Source organism: Onychostoma macrolepis, chromosome 23 (assembly GCF_012432095.1).
Source record: "Onychostoma macrolepis isolate SWU-2019 chromosome 23, ASM1243209v1, whole genome shotgun sequence".
Taxonomy (NCBI): Eukaryota; Metazoa; Chordata; class Actinopteri; order Cypriniformes; family Cyprinidae; genus Onychostoma; species Onychostoma macrolepis.
Window position 1 is genome coordinate 13,881,649 of NC_081177.1, and position 17,694 is coordinate 13,899,342.

Genomic DNA, 17,694 nt, shown 5'->3' on the forward strand with positions numbered 1-17,694 from the left:
TTTTACTTTCTCAAAAAAAAATAATAATAATTCTGTATGATTTATAAGCCTTTTGAAATATGGGGACATGGGGTACTGTCATCATAAGTCACCTTCTCCTTGTAATACCTATGTCATACCCATGCCATTATACAAATTTGTGTCCTCATATGTCACAAAACGCGCACACACACACACACACACACACACACACACTGTCCTGGACAATAAATACAAGAATGAATGAATGAATGGGTGAAAAAATTAAATATAAAAATAATTGTATTATTAAATCTGAAAATAAATAGAAAAATTAGGTTTTTCAATAATTTCAAACAATGTAATGACACAATTTATGAAGAATTCTACACTATTTATAAGTCAAAATGTTTGCATATATATTAATAAAAATATTACAAAAATAGGACTATATCAGTAATGATTATTAAAAATACATACATATTTTAAACTAATTTTAAAGAAGGAAGGATAATGAAGCATATGTCTATATAAAAATTAACCCTATATAAAACATATACAGTACATAACATAAAAAACACATACCTACATAAACAAATATATCAACTTATCCAATGACAATAGTGACCTATAACCAGAAGCAGTGGATAGCAGATGGTGGTTCTCATATAACTTTTAATTTCCACTGTCCAGTAGATCTAAGATCCATAATAGATGAGGACATGTTGCTCTGAACAGTCAGGCATGGAGAGCCGAGGAGGGGGCCCATCAATTTGAGTTCCATATGAGTGGTGCATGTGAATAAAACATGAATAGAGGCTTGAAATCCACAATGTTATCAGAGCAGAGACGGAAAGAGAGAGAAGGCTAAATTTCTGGCAGGATGTTGGCAGCCCTATAAGCTCATTCAGTCCTTGTGTCTGTCAGTCTATCCCATGGACTTGCTCACTGGGTTGAACCCTCTGGCATGCATTATGTATGAAACCTCTAAAGAGCTTGAGTTTGGAGTTTAAAACTTTTTTGAAATTATGGGCTGTGGCAACTGTTTTCCTTAGTCATTGTAAAAGCCATAAGACCACAAAGATCTCAGGGAGGAAAACCTTCATATTTGTAAATCCATTTAAAATGATGAGAATGATTGAACAAATAAACAAACAAACAAATAGCAAATCACAAAATGGGTTTGAGCAATATAAAATGAAAATTGTTGCTGTCTCAAATAACACACACACACACACATAGAGAGAAAGAGAGAGAGAGAGTAAAATAAAGAGAAACATCTGTTCATACTGTGGTCTCAAACTATAGAAAATGAACAGGAAAGACGCTTTTTATACTCTTTAGAGTAATATCAAGAGAATCACTGCTGTCTAAACTAAAATAAACTCTACAAAGAAGCAGAAGACATAATGTGGACTGAGTCAGGTGTTGCATAACGTGTTTGTGTTGTTCTACTGTCTCTCAAGGGAGCAAACACACGGTAAACAGTTGGGAATTAACAGTGAACACTACACAAAAAGCAACAACTGGACTGTTCTTTCTCAGTGGAAGGTAGAACGGTCTTAATTACAGAAAGCCTCTACAACTTAACACTGTTCATGTTCTAAACACTCGCTGTTTATGGATGAGGCACTAACAGGTGAATTAGTCTCAGTTACATCTAGCCTAGACGCCAGTGTCTGGACAAAACTAGAAGTGTGATGATGGGGATGCTGATAAACAGATCGATAAACAGACAAGGATTTTTAATCAGATTTTTAGTGATAAAAATCACCAAACTTCACTACTAAACAGCTCGGCTGTATCTCTACCCACGCGGCCTACATAGACACCATGTCTGAGCATCGCTTGCACGTCTCTCACTTGGTTTGTTGCATCGCGAGCTTCGTGGCCGTGCATCCATTCTTAACGAATGAACGCCCATAGGTTACCTGCATTTTTAATGTTACAGGTTTGAATCAGACTCGTGTGAATTCATCATTGACAGCAAACATAATGCACTGGTGAAAGGAAGGATTAGATTACCCTATTCCTCATAAATAATGGAACAGCACTTTTCACGTTGTCCTTTAGGACTCATAGAGACAAAAATGGTTTGATCTAATATGAGCTGATCCAGTTCAACTTACAATGCAGTGTAAATAAGAACACATTAGATCCACACCACCTCTATCTATCTATCTATCTATCTATCTATCTATCTATCTATCTATCTATCTATCTATCTATCTATCTATCTATCTATCTATCTATCTATCTGTCTGTCTGTCTGTCTGTCTGTCTAGAACATATTCGTCATGTGTGTAGTAGGCCTAGAGAAGCAAAAGTTGACAAATAACATAGACATAAACTTGTACCTTGAAAAATGCTTATTAAAGGAAAAGTTAACCCAAGATGAAAATTTCTTCAGGCCAACATGTAGATGAGTTTGTTTCTTCATCAGAACAGTCTGACATATTGGTTAAGAATGTTTTATTTCTCTTCTAATTCAGACAAGACAACTTTCTTTCTTTCTTCTTCTTTTTTTTTTGTTTTTACTAGAGAAAGCAATATTATGGATAGGACTATATAATGGATAGTGGATATTATCTGAAAGAAGCAGTTTGAAATCAAAAATATCTTAAGAATGGAGTTGTTCCTTACAAACATGCAGCTTTTTGCTTAAGAAAAAAGATAAGATGTTAAATGATGGACTGTAGTCATGTGGATTACTTGTGGATTATTGTGATGTTTTTATCAGCTGTTTGAACTCTCATTCTGACGGCACCCATTCACTGCAGAGGGTCCATTGGTGAGCAAGTGATGTAATGTTAAATTTCTCTAAATTTAACATTACAAGCAAATGATTAAGATTGAAACTCATTTACATTTTGTATGGCCTGAGGGTGAGTATTTTTTATTTATTTATTTATTATTATTATCTATTTATTTAGCAATTTTTCAATTATTCCTGCAAAGTGTAAAGTTAAGTGTATATTTTTGGTCTCCAATTATTTTAACTAAACTTCCTTTTTCCAGTAGGCATCAAATGCATTTTAAAAATGCTAAATATTTGATGTAGTCTCTCAATTAATATGAGATCGTAAAAACTGCATGCAGAATAATCATACACAAATTAGAAAAATGTTTAATGGTGCATGTCACTCTGTGGTTGTCTCTGCATGTTATGTTAGCTACAAAAAAACAAAAACAAAGAGCAATAATGTACAAGATCTTCCAGTCTGTTTCCCATGATGCTGCAGTGACAGATAGAGTAAGTATCTTTGGTTGTGTGGGCACAAGTACTGTGGCTCCTCTCGTTTTTCACTGATCTGGCACTTTGGATGGGAACAGGACTTGCAGTGCCGTCTATTTTAGATTGAACTATTGACTTTTGAAGGAGGTTATATCAATGTCAAATAGACAAAGGTGTCTCTCTCACACACATACACACTCTATTCCTCTTACCAATTTTCAGGTGGACTTGTATGACAAACAAACAACAAAAAACCCTGCAGCCTATATATTTTTACATATTTACATATTTTGTAATTATGTAATATGCACAGAAAGTCCATAGATGAGAATTGTGTACATTTAGAACATGCTGTATTATGTGAGGAAAACTCTTTTAATGAAATCAGGGTAAACTAGAATGGATTTTTTTCATGACGCCATGAACGCCAGGCAAAATTTAGTTATTGCTGCCCTCTGGCGAACATTTTGAAACACTGCAAATGTGCAATTAATATGACCTAAAAACGATTTAGATTAATTATTAGAACTAAATGGAAAGACATGTCATTTATATATTTATTTGCATGAGGAATTACTGAAACCTAAAACTCTGTACTCTCTATTTGCTTGTGCTTGTCGAAGAAAGGCTTCATGAAACTCAAATCAAATTCGCAAACATTGAATCAAACCATGAAGCAAATGAATCGGTTAAAAGAATCAAATCTCACCTATGTATAAAACACACTACAGGTTTAACTTGAGAGGAGCAAACTATAAAGAATCATTCACAAGTTCGAAGTTTGTCATATTTAGCCATCTATATGAAGAAGCTATTGCATTTTAATAAACTCTAGATGGCAGTACACTGCAAAAAAAAAAAAAGATTTTCAAGATTATTGAAGTTCTACGATAAATACTATTTCTGATTTTCTACTTCAAAATGCCATGTATTATTCAATGTGCTATAAGTCTATAACTTTATAAAAGTTTTGACTCCTGGCAAATTTAATAATGATGTATAATCAAATCTGCTAAATAAAACTGCATTTCCTTTGCTGCATTGCCCCCATGGAATGCTGATTTATCGTCTTTATAAATGTTGTTGGGTGAACATGTAGTATGCAATCACAGTGTGGCACTAATTATTGGAAAAATCAGAAGTAAACGACAAGCATTGACTGTTTTATAGCAGCACAACTTGGTGAGAGGAGGCATGTGATAAGATGTGTGGTTATTGTAGGATAAATCCATTAAATGTCAACTATACTACTGATGCAACAAAGACAAAATACACATAAAACACTGGAATAAGACTGTTTGAAAACTGATGTTTTGTCATCGATAGAATCTGCAGAAAGACAAGTGTAGTTTTTCCTCTGACCTCCAATTTCATGCTTTGCTTGGGGCTGCTGAAGATTTAAGACAGGAAATTAAAAGTTCAGACAGAACCAAGTCAGAACAGAGGCTTGCAGAAGGTAAATGTGCAGGAAGGAGGAGTCGGAGGAAAATAAAGTGCAGTGAAACTAGTGTGGGAGTCAGTGTGGAAGGCCAAAGCCCAGCTCCTATAACTCAAAGTTCATATCCTAAAATATTTTCATTCTTGTTGTAAAAGTGGGATAAAGGTTTATTTGAAAGTTAAAGTGTATGTTTGTGTGAGCAGTTATTGATCTGGGTGGTAGGCACTTTACTGTTATGGGAGGAAGTGTTTATTTAAAGTGACATTACGTTTGGAGTATTTGCGCACTCAAACATTCAGAAGGGGATATTTTTGTCATATGTTTGCTTATATTGTGGAGTATTAGAATAATATTTTAGTGTCGAATTGTACACATTTTGGACTTTGTCTCTAATTATTATCATCTGTCTTATCATTTTGTGCTTGCAATGTCATAGGACACTGAGGAAAAAGATATTTCAAGTTTCCCTCATCTTTTGTCCGATGAACTCTTATGCTATAAAGATTGTTATATAGATTGCATTCACAAAATTCTATTCTATTCTATTCTATTCTATTCTATTAATCAATTTCCATTTTTTTCCAGGCCGGCTAATCTGTATTTCATGGATATTTCCATTTTTCCATGATTGTAGGAAGCCTGGTATGTGTTTTTGTGATTGTGATTCTCACAAAAGGTGGTAGTTTTCATTTAAAGCATGAAAACCAGTGTTGTAAATGAAAACAGGGTGGTAAATATGTTTTTCAACTCCTGGTTGCTTTCAATGCCAAAAGTCATGCAATCTGTGCACTTTTCTGTCCAACCAGGGGAAAAAAGTTGGATGTGTTTAGATTTTCCTCTTGTCTGTTTATGAGCCTGATTCAAATAAATCAGCTTATGGTTGTAAATGAAACATGTTAACATGAAAGTGGGATTTGCTGTGTGAAATCTGCCTCAGTAAAAACAGATAAAACCCTAAAGCATGACCACAGAGGACACTAGTCACAGCTCTGACAAGGAGACCAAACTGCACTCAAAGGTTGTGTGTTCTGTAAGCAGAACAAATAAAGCTTTATTTGCATAGTGGGGCCACTAACCAGTCACACACACACACACACACACACACACACACATATACGCATGCACAAGCACATATTGTTTTTATCAGCGTAGAATCCTCAGGCAAGGCTCACAATGGAGCTTCAAAAAGCAAAACAGAAAGAAAACACTATCCAGAACAACCACTTTAAAAGGTAGCGAAGCCACAAGTCTGTTTGTCATGTACTGTCATGTAATTATTCTGATGAAAAACATACACTACCAGTCAACCGTTGGGACACACCTACTCATTCTTTATTTTGACTATTTTTAACCTTAGAATAATACCATAAAAACACAAACGGAAGTATGGGACTTTATGTTGTGAGCTGAACAATGTTAAACAAATCCAAACTACTTAGATTTTAGCTTCATAAACATTGCCACCCTTTACCTAGACTGTAGCTCTGCATACTCTTGGCTTCACAAGAAAGAATATTTATTATTTCATATTTTATTTAAATATATTTGTCAAGGAATTCATATACAAACAAAAGGATATCCTACAATATTTTATTTATTTAAATTTACTTATTTATTCACGAGAACCATGAAGTCAGTTAAGTGTGTCCAAACCTGTAGCTGGTAGTGTGTGTTTACACAACATAGAGCAATTAAACATCTTTAGTGTCAGCAGGGGGAATGTGTAAAACATCCTGTATGTATGATATTCCTTCACCTGTTTTAGCACAAACACATACAGTAGAAAGCTTAGAAGCTACATTCGTGATGACCTCTTATAGGCGCAATGTTTATTACTGGTTTACTGGTTTACTGTAGCCTATACCTCTAAACCCTATAACCCTATAACCTAAACCAGAAACCTGTTGACATATTAGATTTAAGGCAAAACATTTTTGGCTATATTTAGTTATGAGCACTTCAGTTGGCCTCATAATTGTTTCTTTATGTTTGAATAAGTCTATATAGGTAGTGTACAATCTGTACAAACACCAAAACTGAAAAAAAAAAAAAAGATGAATTATGAACACATTTCAATAGCATTAGTTCACACCTCAATTCAACACAGTAATGGCATTCTGTAAAATTAAGTATTTTCCTGCTGGTTCATAAAATATGTATGTGTAATATATATATATATATATATATATATATATATGTATAACACACACACACACACACATATATATATAAACATATAGGTTTTTTTCAATTTCAGGAAAAATTTTCAAATTTTCAAACAAGATTTTGTCAAGCCATCTTTAATTTTTTTTCTTGTTAAAAATCACACTTATTTCAGTCGTACAAATATAACTTATATTTTCTTTGAATTTAAATTTATTTCAGTTCTACTTTTCTAAATCTAGATGTAAAATTCTCAATTCAATCTTGCAAGAGTACAACCCTGTGTTTTTCATAGTGGAGACTTTCCATTAAATGTTATACTTTTTAAACTAAACGAACACCTTATGTCTAACAATATCCCTACCCCCACATCGAAACCTTTTCGCATTTCTACGTTTTCATTTCTATTTAACATGTTTATTAAGCCTGCCATCGTGGTATTTGGGCTGGTCACCACAACGTCAAGAATATAACTGGTTTTACTGTCTATGTGGAGACATTTGCTCCCCACAATGTAGGCAACACCAAAGCCACACACACACACACACACACACACACACACACACACACACACACACAGCACCTCTAGGGGGACTCCAGACTTCAGTGGATAGTAGCAGCGCGTGAAGAAGCATGAAGACGAACGTGACTGTATCAGTAGCGTGCGTTGGGAATGTAACCATCGCCCAGTCAGTCACTCGCCGTTAAACACGCTCTCGGTCAAGCGACAGTTCCACTCCGTGATTTCGCGATTGAAGCACGTTGCGCTGCTGATTCATGGGGGCTTTCGGTGAGTGCTGCTTGCCCTACGGATGTGCTTTCGCTTACTCTTGAAATGTGTGCTTGTTTTGCAGTGTGTTGTGGGGCTTGTTAGCAGCGGCAGCGGCGTATAAACCTCGGGCAACATGTTATAGTTGCAGCAGTCGTTGATGAAAGCGAATTAACAGTAGAGTAAGGATATGTAGCTGCGTTTGTCTTTTAAGATCAGTCTCTTCACGATCAGGTATGTTGAGCTTGCAGTAACCTTACTGCAAAGGGCTCTATAATGCACTGCACTAGAAACCAGACACATTCTTCACATTTCGGAGTTTGTTTATGGTGATTACTTGTTTAACAACTGTGGCAGCATTTAAATGTAGTGTGACTAAATCATGCCATTGCAATGGATAGGTCATGAGATTGTCTAGTCTTTCAGTGTACTCTCATGGTATTGCTTTTGAGGTATAGACACATCCTAAGTGGGTTACACTGACTTATTTTATCATATCTCTCTGTTTTCCTATGAATTTTTGTGTGTGAGGCTTTTTCTTCTGTCATTGACATTACTGTATATAGTTTTACTGCAGCAAGTTAAACGTTTTTATCATCCCTGACTTTTTTTTCCTCATGTCAGTACTGAATGAATGGTTGAATCTTCCTGCCAAGTTAAATTAGTGCTTGCAATTGAATGTGAAGCCACAATGTCTCTAGAGTGGGATCCATGAAGGAAAAACCAGCCCGTGTTCACCACAGACCACCATAACTTTATTTAGATAGCTGTGTTTGATTATGATCAATAATACACATTTTGCCTTTCAAGCTCACGCATTAAGGGGGAGTTGAATTTTGACATGTAGATTGTTTTTATTCCACAAATTTGCAAGATTATAGGCTAAAAATATGTTTTAGACAAAGTGTTTATCTTGGAACTGTTAACATTTCTTTTAAGTTTTTCACAACTAACACAGTTTTGACTAGTTCATTTTAAAGAATTAGAAAGACTATATATAAATTGTGTGTGCTTTTTATATATATATATATATATATATATATAGAAAAAATGTTAAAAAATATTTTTAGATGAATTGCATGCTAAAACTTCTTGATGTAGTTGTGGTTAAAATCTGTATTTCAGAGTTATATTGGAGTTGGTTACCTCTTATTTCATTTCCAAACAGTTAGTCCTTAAAAAAACATCGTTTGAAGTCACTAATGCCGCTGACATGAGGTAAAGTGGTGACTCATCTGAGCAAATTTGGGGAAGCATGGACAATTTAATCTGAATTACAGAGCGTTGACTTATGATGACACACGGACCGTAAGTCCTTTGTTGTCTGACAGCAAGCTAGAAACTGGCCTGTGTTTATATTTTGGGAAAACGTTCCGTCTTAAAACATACCGTTTTTGTGGTTAGCTTTGAAAGTCAAATCCTAGGCATTTGGACAGTCGGATTAACCTAAGTCTTTTCAAACGTTTGTATTTGTGATGCTCTTTTTTTCCTTGTGCATTCGTAGGTTTACTGTGAGATTGATTGGACGCTTTTAGCATCAGTCAGTTCTAGCTATAGAGTATTTCCTCTTATTTTATTTTCAGCTCTTTTAATTTGCTCTCATGTGAATTAACATTTCTGAGAAAGCAGAATAGCTGGTTAATTACAGCTTGAAATCAATACTTTTTACTAACCTATTGAGGCATAAACATGAATAAACACATATTAATGTCAACAGCGAATTCAGCAACGGCTATTAGCGAAAGTTATTAGTGGTAATCAGACACTGATAATCTCAGAGAGGTTTGTCTTTTGCCTTTTTCATTTTCATGCTTCACTCATGCTGCATGTGCTCTATTTGTATTGTACCAGCAGACTCGGGTGGCTGAGAGATGCAGAGATCTTGGTGCTATACGAGGATTTTCTGTTGACCCTGTGCTTAAGTGGGTGTCGTGGAACTTGACAAACCCTGTGCTCAGAAAAATGCTGGTAATATTAGCTCTCTACACTAGAGTAAATGCAGTGCCTTGCTAAAAAGAGCAGTGCCGCCACACAGGTAAGTCGACCTCACTAAACAACTTGGCAGCTTTCACTGTGTAAATACGCTACCAGTTAATTAATTGGAATTAATTGTGTAGGCAAATATAAATTGCAGTTATGTAGGAATTTAGAAGGAAAAGCATGGGAATTCCTTCAGTAAGTGGAATGGCCAACAGTTATAGTGTCAGTTATATTTTTAGAAACTCTATGTTTTTAAGAATGGGCTTCTTAAGTTTTCAAGAAAAGATTTTACATAGTTGGTTTATAGTAATATTTTTGACATGAATATAGCCTTTGATGCTGATATGACTAAATAAATAAAATTAAAAATATTTATTTACTTATATTTAAGCAGGTTTTCTGTTCTTATGGACCATCTTTTTGCTTTCAGAATGTCTTGGGTCAATGGCTTTAAAGCTGCAAGAGTGGACAACCATAAGACGGCATGGGGTGAGCGCAATGGCAGGAAGTCGAGGCGTAAAAGGGGCTCGTCCCTGTGCAACCCACGCTACATGAGTTGTCTACGGGACCCTGAGTCTATGGAGCCCCCTTCCCAACACTACTCCCGTGCAGCAGGGGGCGCCACCAGCAGCAACTTCAGCACACGCTGCGTTTGGCAGGAAGACCATTATGGCAGGAAGGGTGATGTGGGTCTGAGAGCCGTGGACCTGGCGTTTGAAGATTCTGAGACGAGGCAAACGAAAGATGGTGGGGACACCGATGACGGCGGAGAGGAGAGGAAGGGTCCCGACAGGTGTTTTATGACTTGCTTGTTGCATCTGGCTCATGTTTTTCAGTCTAAGAAGTTTAAGTCGGCCAAGCTCGAGCGACTATATCAACGGTACTTCTTCAGACTCAACCAGAGCTCTCTTACGATGCTCATGGGGGTCCTGGTTGTGGTTTGCGGGGTTATGTTGGCGTTCCACTGCGTCCAAGGTCCACCAGATGTGGCGTTAGCCTCGGTGCTCTCCGTTGCCATGGGCCTGTTCTTAGCCTTGATGGTGGTGTGTAACAGAAACGGCTTCCACCAGGACTACATGTGGATCGTGAGCTATTTGGTCATGGTGGTGTTAGTAGTGGTGCAGGTGTTTGGCTTGTTGATGATGGATCCACCCAGTGCGTCTGAAGGGATATGGTTGACAGTGTTCTTCATCTACATCATCTACACACTGCTGCCGGTGCGAATGAGAGCAGCTGTGATCACTGGAGCTGTACTCTCCACCATTCATATGATTATGGCATGGAGACTCAACCTTGAGGATTACTTCCTTAATAAACAGGTATGTGTATGCTTCTGATACAATTAAAATTAAAAGAGGAATATTATACACAAATATGAAAATTAGGCTGTTATTTACTTAACCTCATGTTGTTCAAAACCTGTTGTAAGTTTTTTTTTTTTTTTTTTTTTTTTTTTGTTCAGTGAAACACAAAAGTAGAATTTTTTTTTTTAATGAATCATTAATCAGCTCTTGTTATACAACAAACGTTCCCCATTACTATGCATGTCAAGCTCCAAAAAGGACAAAAAAGACCATAAATGCACCATTAAAGTGCTCCATACAACTTATGCACTATATTCCAAGTATTCTGAAGCCACATGAATGAAAAGCTAATAATACTAATAAATTTAATTATTAGTAATTTTAAAAATAATTCTAATTATTATTGATTGCTGATTGCTCATCCTCAAAGCTTGCATTTTTCCTCATTTATTTATTTATTTTCTTTTTACAATTTTGACACTATGTAAATAAGACTACTAAATAGGATGCTGCATTTTTACAGTTCATTCTCAACTGAGAATTAAAGGTAAGCTCCACTTGCACATACAATTTTATGATAGTTTATTGGTGCTTTTTTAATGTTTTTGTCCTTTTTGAGCTTCTCAGTTCTGGTCTGTGTAAAAATGCAGCAAAAATGTGCCACAGAAAATAATAACATCATATGAATTTAAAACAGCATGAGGGTGAATTAATAAAGACAGAATATTTATTGTGGGTGAATTATTCCTTTATTACACAGGAAAATGTCCAGCTTGAGAGATATGTATTTTTAGTATGCGTGTATTAGTACTAGAACTCTTTGAAGAAAAGAATTGCACATTATTTACACCACATGTTGCAAAGCCACAGTGGTGGAGAATAAACGCCAAGTAACTGATCAGTTGAAAGCACAATCTTTCACATCTCCAAATTCTTTGGAGTCGCAGAGTTCAGTGGATAATTGGTTATTGTTTGAAAGCGTTGATTGTTTCAGTACTTTTAAAGGAATGCCTGGCATGACAGTTTCAGACTGCAGTGAAGATGGGTCCTAGTTAGCAAAATTCTTTTCCCTTTTCAAACTTTGCTTAGTCCTTCACTGCTCTTAATATGATGCATTTAACATGCAGTGTTTCCATGCAGGGGCTAAAATGCATCTATTGTGTCAGCTCCGCGTTCAATGTGATCTAGTGCTGACACTGTTAATACTGGTTCAGTGAGCTTGGGCTTTTGCGTGTTTGCTCCTTAGACAGCTGGGCTGTGGGCTCTCTACTTGGCACTCAGCATGATAGAAATGGATTGGGATAATGGCTGCTGATTGACTCAGGCCATGGCCCAGAGCATGTACTTGTAGATTCTCGTCATAGACATTTGGGATAGGTTCCAACCCTGTGGGCAATCAATGCAGGACAAAAGTCCATCGGTTGTGTGGCTGCTTAGTGCCTTATATAATTGCTCTCTCGCAAAGAGCGAGCAAGGTATGGCTCCATGTTTGCTCTGTGATCTTTTGTTCTTACAGTTCATTGATGAGAACAGTCTTGGGTTGAGGATAGGAGTTGTTCAGTATTTGTGTAGTTTACAAATGTTGAGTGACAGGTCAGTTTGATTACAAGAACTGTATAATATACACTACAGTTCAAAAGTTTGGGAGTCAGTAAGATTATTTTTTTGTAATGAATACTTTTATTAATAAAGGGTGCGTTAAAATAATTAAAACTGACAGTGAAGACAAATAAATGCTGTTGTTTTTGTTTTTTTGTTTTTTTTACTTTCTATTCATCAAAGAATCTTGAAAAAAGTATAGATTTACACAAAAAATATTAAGCAACTGATATCACCATTGATAGAAATGTTACTTGAGGATTATTTCCAAAGAAACAAAGTGCAGTATTTTCAATATTAATTTAATGTTATGCCTGATATTGTATAAAATTATACCTTTTTTGTCTAAACACCAACACACACACACTAGAAACTATATTAATTGTTTCAAATGCTATTTAGAATGAATTAAATGAGTTTAGGACTGAATAATGCTAAAGATTACATTTATTACAATTATGTCAGATTAACTTTAGAGATCTAAATTTGCATCTCTTCAAGATATACAGTAATTAAATATCTATCTATAACTTTTCTGTTTGAATGTGATATAAACCCAAAGATTATTGGCGTGCATTTGACAAGAAAATACTAATTCCTTATTTTTACTTCGTGTTTTCGTGTTTTATTCAGTGTGTTACTTGCCATTTCTTTGTATTTGTTTGTGAAATTGACTGGCAATTTCTACACCAATTTATTTTTCATTGTATCACAGACATCACAAAAGATTAATACCTTTGGATTATGTATAATAATTGGAATTGAATTTACAGCAGGTAATTTGAGATTCACCGGTCAATGTCTTGGTATGTATTATTATTTAATACTCTGTTTTTGGGTGTTGAAAGTAATGCATGCTAAAATGTGACGTGAAATCCCTCTCTCAGAAGTTGTGTGTCCAAATTCAACCTAAATTCATCACTAGTGCTATAAGAAGTCTAGATAAAGTATCCACTAGTTAGTTGCTGGATGACTAGTATGGATAAGCACATGGTTTTCTTGTTCGTCCTTAGAAATGCAGCTATTCCTCACGAAGCTCATCTACTGTTCATTCCCTTTATCTCTCTCGGTTCTCCATGTCCGACCCCCACCATCTCTCTCTCTCACACCCCCTGCACTCCTTCTCGCTGTCCTGTTTGCGTGTCCCTCGGAGATGACCGGCAGTGCAGTGCAGATAGAGCAGGTCAGTGGGCGATCACCAGCGGGACAATAGCTGTCTTTGTGAAGATACACACTGATGGGGTGGTGTGGGGCGGAATGTGGTGACAGGAATGGCTGGGGATCGACAGTATGAAATAGCGCCGGACTGACGTGCTGGGCTGAAAAAAGACAGCCAGCCCAGGCCTTTCTTTCGCTTGCTCTCTCGGTCTCTCTCATTTACTTGTAGTCACGAATTCCCTTTTCACAACAGGGCTCATGAGATGGCCCTCAGTCGTGGAAGCCGCAGATACTTTATGTGTGTGGCATGCCACTGTGTGGGTGAAAAGCTCCATACTGCTGCTCTCTTAAAGTTCTGGGCTGATTGCAGGGAGGAAAGTATTTAATTGATTTTGCTGTGTAGATCTTGGTAATTGACATGAAGTAATTTTGGAAAGTTGCTATGTCCTGCGGTGTGCCATACTGAAGCTCATCTAAAAAGGTCTTTTATAATTATTGTTTTTATCCAAAATAAATATAAGGCAATTCAAGACAATTATAAGGCAAATCAAGCAATTTTCTACAAGTGAATGAGCCAAATGCATTGCCATACTGCTCTGAAATCCACTTAAACCTTAATAAATGAGAGATTACACATAATATTTTGTACTTTAAAAAAACACATTACAAGATCTTTTAAATGAACTAGGCAATGCAAAAAGTATGTGTATTTCATAATCTTAGTCTTATTGTAAATGATTAAACATTTTCAAATGTAAAAAATTCTTTGTGACCGGACTTTGTGTGTTTTTTTTTTAAATAAATATTTTATGACTTAAATTTATGCAGCTTTTTTATGCGATGACATTACTTAGGCCACACAGGCTATTGGATAATGTTATTCATTTACTAAATAATGTTAATAATGTAATGCTCAGTTTTCACAATTGATTAAATTCCCAATAGATATAAAATAAAATTGATAAAGTTAAACAAAATTAGATGTTAATTAAAAAAAAATCACATTATGGACAATTGCCCACTTGCAGCTGTGTATGGATACAAATGTAAGGCAGAGGCTGTTGTTCAAATGGAAAATATGTTTGGTCACTTGGTCCAACTGCTTATTGGCAGATGCGGGACTGTTTATGTCCAGAGTTTTGGCTTTGGTATGTAATGCACAGTTTTCACGCATTCAATCAATTCCCAAACATGTAAATATAAAATAAATTTAAAAAAGTTAATAAAAAAAAAAAAGTCACATTATAGAGAACTGCCCACTTACAGCTTTATATGGATAAAAATGTAAAGCTAAGCCCGCCGTTCAAATGGAAAATATGTTTGGTCACCTGGTCTGACTGCTTATTGGCAGGTGTGGGACTGTTTGTGTCCTGAGATGCAAGTTTTTTTGGTTGTCATATAGAGAGGCGGCAGACACTGTGATTTCACTGGCACTCTGTGACTCCAGTCTATGAGAGCACCTGTTCTGTGGCTTTTGTTCCAACATTGTCCCATGGGGTTAAACTAGGCTCATGAAGAGACCAGCAAATTAGAGACATAAATGTAACACCTTTTTCAGAGACACCAAGCTGAATGTGTTATTTTTAGCCCAAGACCTGGTTACACGCGTGTGTATAGAAGCTAAATTAACTGATGCCTAGCCGGATACACTAAATATATAGACTTCATTGATTCCTGAAAACTGATTTAAGCAAAATTCCAGGGAAATGCACGGTGATGAAAATAAACATTGACTTTATACTCTGTGAAATTGCTCTAAAATAAATTTTTGTTAGCATACATCAACTTAATACCTGTTATTGTGTGAACAAAAAAAGAGCAGTTTTAGCCAGATGCCAGATGCCCGTAGCATGTATGATAGCTATCTCAGGGGGAAAAACCTGTTTGTACAGTGCTATGGTGAGTTGTTTGGAGATGCATTAGAGATGCACTGATGGACATTCCACTGCGGCAGAGAAACAGATAACTGCACTTGAGTGTTTGAGTATCACAATGTTTTAAGAGTACATCAAGGTCTTAAGAACAATGCATTTGTTGATGAAGAATGCATGTCTGTAGATACACTCATGAGCTCAGTGCTGGTCTATAGGCGTGGTTTCTGAATGATAAAAAAAAAGTACTGCTAGTGAAGAATCAAATGGCAGTATTGGAATGATTTTGGCTCACTAGTTGTTGGTGCTCCAATGTCTGATATAATAATTGTATAGCCATCAGTTTTCATTCAGAAAATGCTTCATTAAAAAAAAGAAAAAGTAAATGATTTTTTAATTCTATTTGGAGGTAGGTTCAAACTTGGCTTTATAAATTCTCAATTTTTCTTTGATTATTTTTCAAATTTATAAAAAAAAAAAAAAAAAAGAAAATGCTGTCCATAAATATTTCATTTTTTCTTTTACAGGTTTTTTTTTTTTGGCACTTTATGACAATAGAAATATTTAGCTGTTTTATTTTATAACAGCAAACAACGAAGGTCACGTCACGTGCAGCACCTGTTTTGAAATGGGGGAAAAAACAAAGAAAATTCTGTTATTTACTCACCCTCATTTCATTCCAAACTCATATAACTTTCTTTCTGGAACACAGAAGATTTTTTGACATCCCATTTTGTTCCCATTGTGGTCAGTGAGGGCCAGTGTTATTTTGAATCTCATTGACTTTCATTATATGAATAAAAGCAGTTGCGACATTCTTCAAAATATCTTCTTTTGTGTTCCCCTGAAGAAAGAAAGGTTTATAACAACACGAGGGTAAGTAAATGATGACAGAACTTAAATTTTTGGGTGAACCGTCACTTTAAGGAGCAGAAATGTCTAATTGGAATTTGATTCAGAATCACTCAATTTATTATGATTCTCATCTCCAGTCTTTTAAAATCAAATTTCATTTTAGAGATGCAACATTGCCATAAAGTGCAAAGCTAACAAACACAAGTCTCAAAATTGTAGTGCCAACAGCTGTTTTGCCTGCTGAGCGATCAATCAAAACGTCTGGCTGACCTCGGGTCAACCTCAAGATTAGCGCTTGCTTTGCCCTCAGCGGTGTGACCACCATGCCGGGCTAATCAGCGCGGGAGGTGTCATAAATTAGTATTTAATGATAAGTGCAATGTTGTACTCGATATGGCTGTGATGATAAAGGAAATAATAATAGCATGGCTAATAATAACATTTCAATGGCGGATCACATCAAGGCCTGTAATAGCAGACGCTCTATGGTTTCCTAATGACCGGGGCTTTCTCACTCAGAACAAATACTGGGTTTTAGCACTGTGACTGCCAAATGTCATGTATTACCCTAGTGAAAAAATAGCATACTTAAGTACAATTTATTCGTATGTACTTTAGTATAACTAAATATATTTGTGGCACACTATAAATTGGTATACTTAAAGTCTGCTAAATTGGAACAACTCATTTTGTACTAAATGCATTTTAGTTGTGCAAAAGCAGTGCTGAAGTTCAACTAAAGTTGAAATAAATATACTTGTTTGTGCTAAAGTGGAACTATTTCAAGGATACATATAGGACACTTTAAATATCCACTCTTTTATTTAATTTTTGAAATGCAGAATTCATTCAGCTAAAACTTCAAATGTATTTGGTGACATTAGTTGCAATTCAAATACACTGTAAGAGTGTTGAGCATGCATTAATATTATACTAATAACAAACTGAGGTCATGCTATCCTTTACTTTTAGTGACTTTAAAATGCATTGCAATGGCACACTTGAAGTGTGCTAATGGCACAATTATTGTGTGCTTCTAATGCAATAAATTAACCTTTATAAATAATGGCTCAGCTTAAGAAATTGCCTTTTACTAACACCCCCAGCATACCAGTCAACTCAATTATCCAGAGAACATCAGTGGAAAATTGAACACAGACATGTTGAACATTGGCTGAAGGAAACACCACAGACTGGATTCGAACCCGGGTCGCTGCCACACACGTGCACTCGGTTACTTTGTAGTCTTTTTCCATCAATGACCGCACAAATTATATGGACTTAAAGTCTGCGAATCACCGAAAAGTCTTAATATAGGCGCAGTAAGCGGTGCGTGAAAATAAACGTGAAACAGCCTGTATATA

General features: G+C 35.9%; 1 protein-coding gene across 5 annotated transcripts in view; it reads left to right on the forward strand.

Annotated features, from left to right (window-relative positions):
* The first annotated feature begins 7,363 nt into the window (after positions 1-7,363).
* adcy6b (adenylate cyclase 6b) overlaps positions 7,364-17,694 on the forward strand; it is a 41,316-nt gene continuing 30,985 nt past the window's right edge. Inside the window, exons 1-3 of one of the 5 annotated variants that reach the window (XM_058763193.1) lie at positions 7,364-7,584; positions 9,418-9,598; positions 9,974-10,862. In XM_058763193.1, coding sequence (XP_058619176.1) covers positions 9,975-10,862 — 888 coding nt within the window. In that variant the 5' untranslated portion in view covers positions 7,364-7,584; positions 9,418-9,598; position 9,974. Of the gene's footprint in view, positions 7,585-7,614; positions 7,798-9,414; positions 9,599-9,973; positions 10,863-17,694 lie in introns of those variants that run through there. The other 4 variants (XM_058763190.1, XM_058763189.1, XM_058763192.1 and 1 more) reach the window with 4 other exon arrangements.